At 52.9% G+C, this 2,686-nt stretch overlaps 1 protein-coding gene across 1 annotated transcript; it reads right to left on the minus strand.

Annotated features, from left to right (window-relative positions):
• Nucleotides 1-649: 649 nt before the first annotated feature.
• On the minus strand, nt 650-2,333 carry LOC136517879 (UPF0014 membrane protein STAR2). Its single transcript, XM_066511535.1, has 3 exons — nt 2,006-2,333; nt 1,548-1,793; nt 650-1,243 (listed from the first exon to the last, which is right to left on the minus strand). The coding sequence occupies exons 1-3, from the start codon at nt 2,294-2,296 to the stop codon at nt 932-934; spliced, it is 849 nt and encodes a 282-aa protein (XP_066367632.1). The 5' UTR covers nt 2,297-2,333; the 3' UTR covers nt 650-931.
• Between the last annotated feature and the right edge of the window lie 353 nt (nt 2,334-2,686).

Here is a 2,686-nt window from a genome sequence, read left to right on the forward strand (position 1 = left end):
TTCTCGATGAATGATTTGCCACCGCGGCTTCATCTTTGTTGTTGGCACCCTTGCATTGATGTATTTTTACTTTGCAAGTATAGGCGGTTAGGTTTAAGGTGTGTGGTGAAGGGCCTCTCCCTAACGCCTTTTTTCTGTTCTGTTATTGTCTACGATCCGAACCACTATGGATTCTCCCGTAGCTACGTTGTGTAAGCCGTTCTTTCATCTCTCCCTCTTAATGAAATACGCGTGAAGTCCCGGCTGAGAAAAAAAAGACATTGAGTTTTGGAGATCTCAGACATTCATAGCTTTTGTCAAACCCGAGACTTAGGACCTATTTGAATCCGTTAGCACAAAAAAAAGCAGCTCAAATTAGTACTAATGGATCTAAACAGACCTATTAATTATTAGCTGTAGGGTTGCTAACTATTAGTTCCATTAGCTGGTTTGGAATTGCCAATAAGTGATAATAGTTCATACACACTTTCGACTCAGTATCCAACCACCTATTAGCAGGTTATTTCAAACAGTCATCTCCTAAAAATTAGCACCTATTAGCTATTAGCTAGTTAATTTTTTATGCTAATGGATCCAACATGCCCTCGGCTCTCCATCACCACCTCCTTTAGGTCCATAACAATTTGCAATGTGGCATTTCCTCGAGCATGTTGTAAGGAAAAGAGGTCACAATTGGAAATGTGGCATTTCCTCTTGAGCAGGTTGCAAGGAAAAGAGGCGCCATGTGTAGTACTCATCAGAAATAACAGAACCTAAAATTTCTACAGACACGGACGCTTTCGCAATCTCTAAACTGCTAGTATTACAGTTAATTCACCATCAACATTGACGCTGAAAGTCGTCATCAACATCACTGCAAACTCAGTAGATTCAGCATCGCCCAAAGCCCAAAGTTACAGATACCGCTTCCCTGCAGAACATCCTAGCTTACCTAGTCAACAAAGACCTTGTCGTCCAGCTGGAAGGCCTTGGTGAAGAAGGCCGGCCAGCAGAGGTAGGTGGACAGGATGCTGCTGACGGTGGAGGCGCCCATGAGCATGTTCATCACGACGATCTGCAGCTGGATGGCCTCCAGCGGCGACGCGCCGCCCATGATGAGCCCCGTCATGGCGCCCGGCAGCGCGATCAGCCCCACCGTCTTGGCGTTGTCGATCACCGGCGACAGCGCGATCACCAGCGACCGCTTCACCTGCTGCAGCGTCGCCTGCCGCGGCGTCGCACCCAGAGCCAGCGCCGTCTCCACCTGATTGATTGATTGATGCAAAGAAAGGAGATGCTAATGAATCTTCAGACTCATCTGATTGACATCACCAACAGAATAATATAATTAATTAGATTAAACTATTATGAGAGACTATGAGCATGGTGTGCCAAGCCAAACAGAGCTGCTTCTGATGTAACAGCTTGTAAACTTTCGTTCTGTCCTTGTTGTACTGTACCATTTCTTGGTGGTCTCAGTCAGAACTTTGAAAAATTATTAGACAAGCAATTAAACAATCGAGCAGCAAGGCAAACAAGGTCGAATGCAGCTGAGGTGAGTGACTGACCAGGTTCCTCTGTATCTTGACGTCCTCCCGGAGCTTCTTCATGGTGACGCCGGTGACGGTCATGGCGTTGCCGACCATCATGCCGGCGACGGGGATGATGTAGCGCGGGGTGAACGGGAAGACGTTGAGAAGGACGAGCAGCAACATGGTGATGGCGGTGCCGACGAGGATGGAGACGCACGCGATGTACTTCCCGCGGGGCACCTGCTTGGCGCGCTGACCAGCCGTGTAGCCGGCGACCGTCACCTGCGAGACGAGAGAACGCGCGCGTTGGTCAACTCAATTGTCAGCCATGGACGACGAGTAGTAGTGTGTAGTGAATTGGTGAGCGAAACGATGGTGTCCTGAGCTGAATTGGAGAGTTTATAAAAAAAAATGACATCTTTAGCTGCAGCCACTCACTCAGGCTCTGATCGATCGGGACGAAACGGAAAAGGAGGAAGGGAGCAGAGAGGTACCATGAAGAGGTAGGCGAGGAGGATCCAGAGCGCGTTCTTCTGGGTGAAGATGAACTGGAGGACGAAGCCGATGACGGAGAGCTGGAGGAAGGCGCGCGCGATGGCGTAGAGCATCTCGCCCTCGAGGCCCAGGCGCTGCGAGAAGCTGAGCGCGACGGCCATGGCCACCACGGCCGTGGCCGCCAGCGGCTTGAGCATGCCCAGCAGGAAGTCGCGCCAGAACCCCGGCGCGCCCGGGTCCACCTGCTTCGCCACCAGGTCCAGGAACGCCATGCCCGCGTGCAGCTCCATCACCAACCGACCGGCCCGCAGAAAGCAGCTAGCTGCTTTGTTGAGCAGAGCTTGTTGCTGCCCCCTCCTCGTGTCCTATGTGGAGCTAGTGCCACGAGCCGCCGCAGGAGGAGGAGGGGGGGCGCGGGGGCGGCCTTGAGGAGGGGGAGGGGGAGGGGGAGGGCCCAAGTGAGGCAGGCGGCGGCTGAGGATGGTGAGGTGCGGGGCCGTACGCCTGCTCTGTACCTGTCCTGGGCAAAGTCTACGCGGGGGAGGCTGCCAGGGTGGGGATCCCGAGAGATATGTACGTACGGCGGTGGATGTTCGCGTCGGGCCCACAGGGCGGTGACTTATCGATGATCACGGAGGCCACCACGTGTTCACTGTCCAGTTAGCACCAATCCAGTCAAT

Source organism: Miscanthus floridulus, chromosome 17 (genome assembly GCF_019320115.1).
Source record: "Miscanthus floridulus cultivar M001 chromosome 17, ASM1932011v1, whole genome shotgun sequence".
Lineage (NCBI taxonomy): Eukaryota > Viridiplantae > Streptophyta > Magnoliopsida > Poales > Poaceae > Miscanthus > Miscanthus floridulus.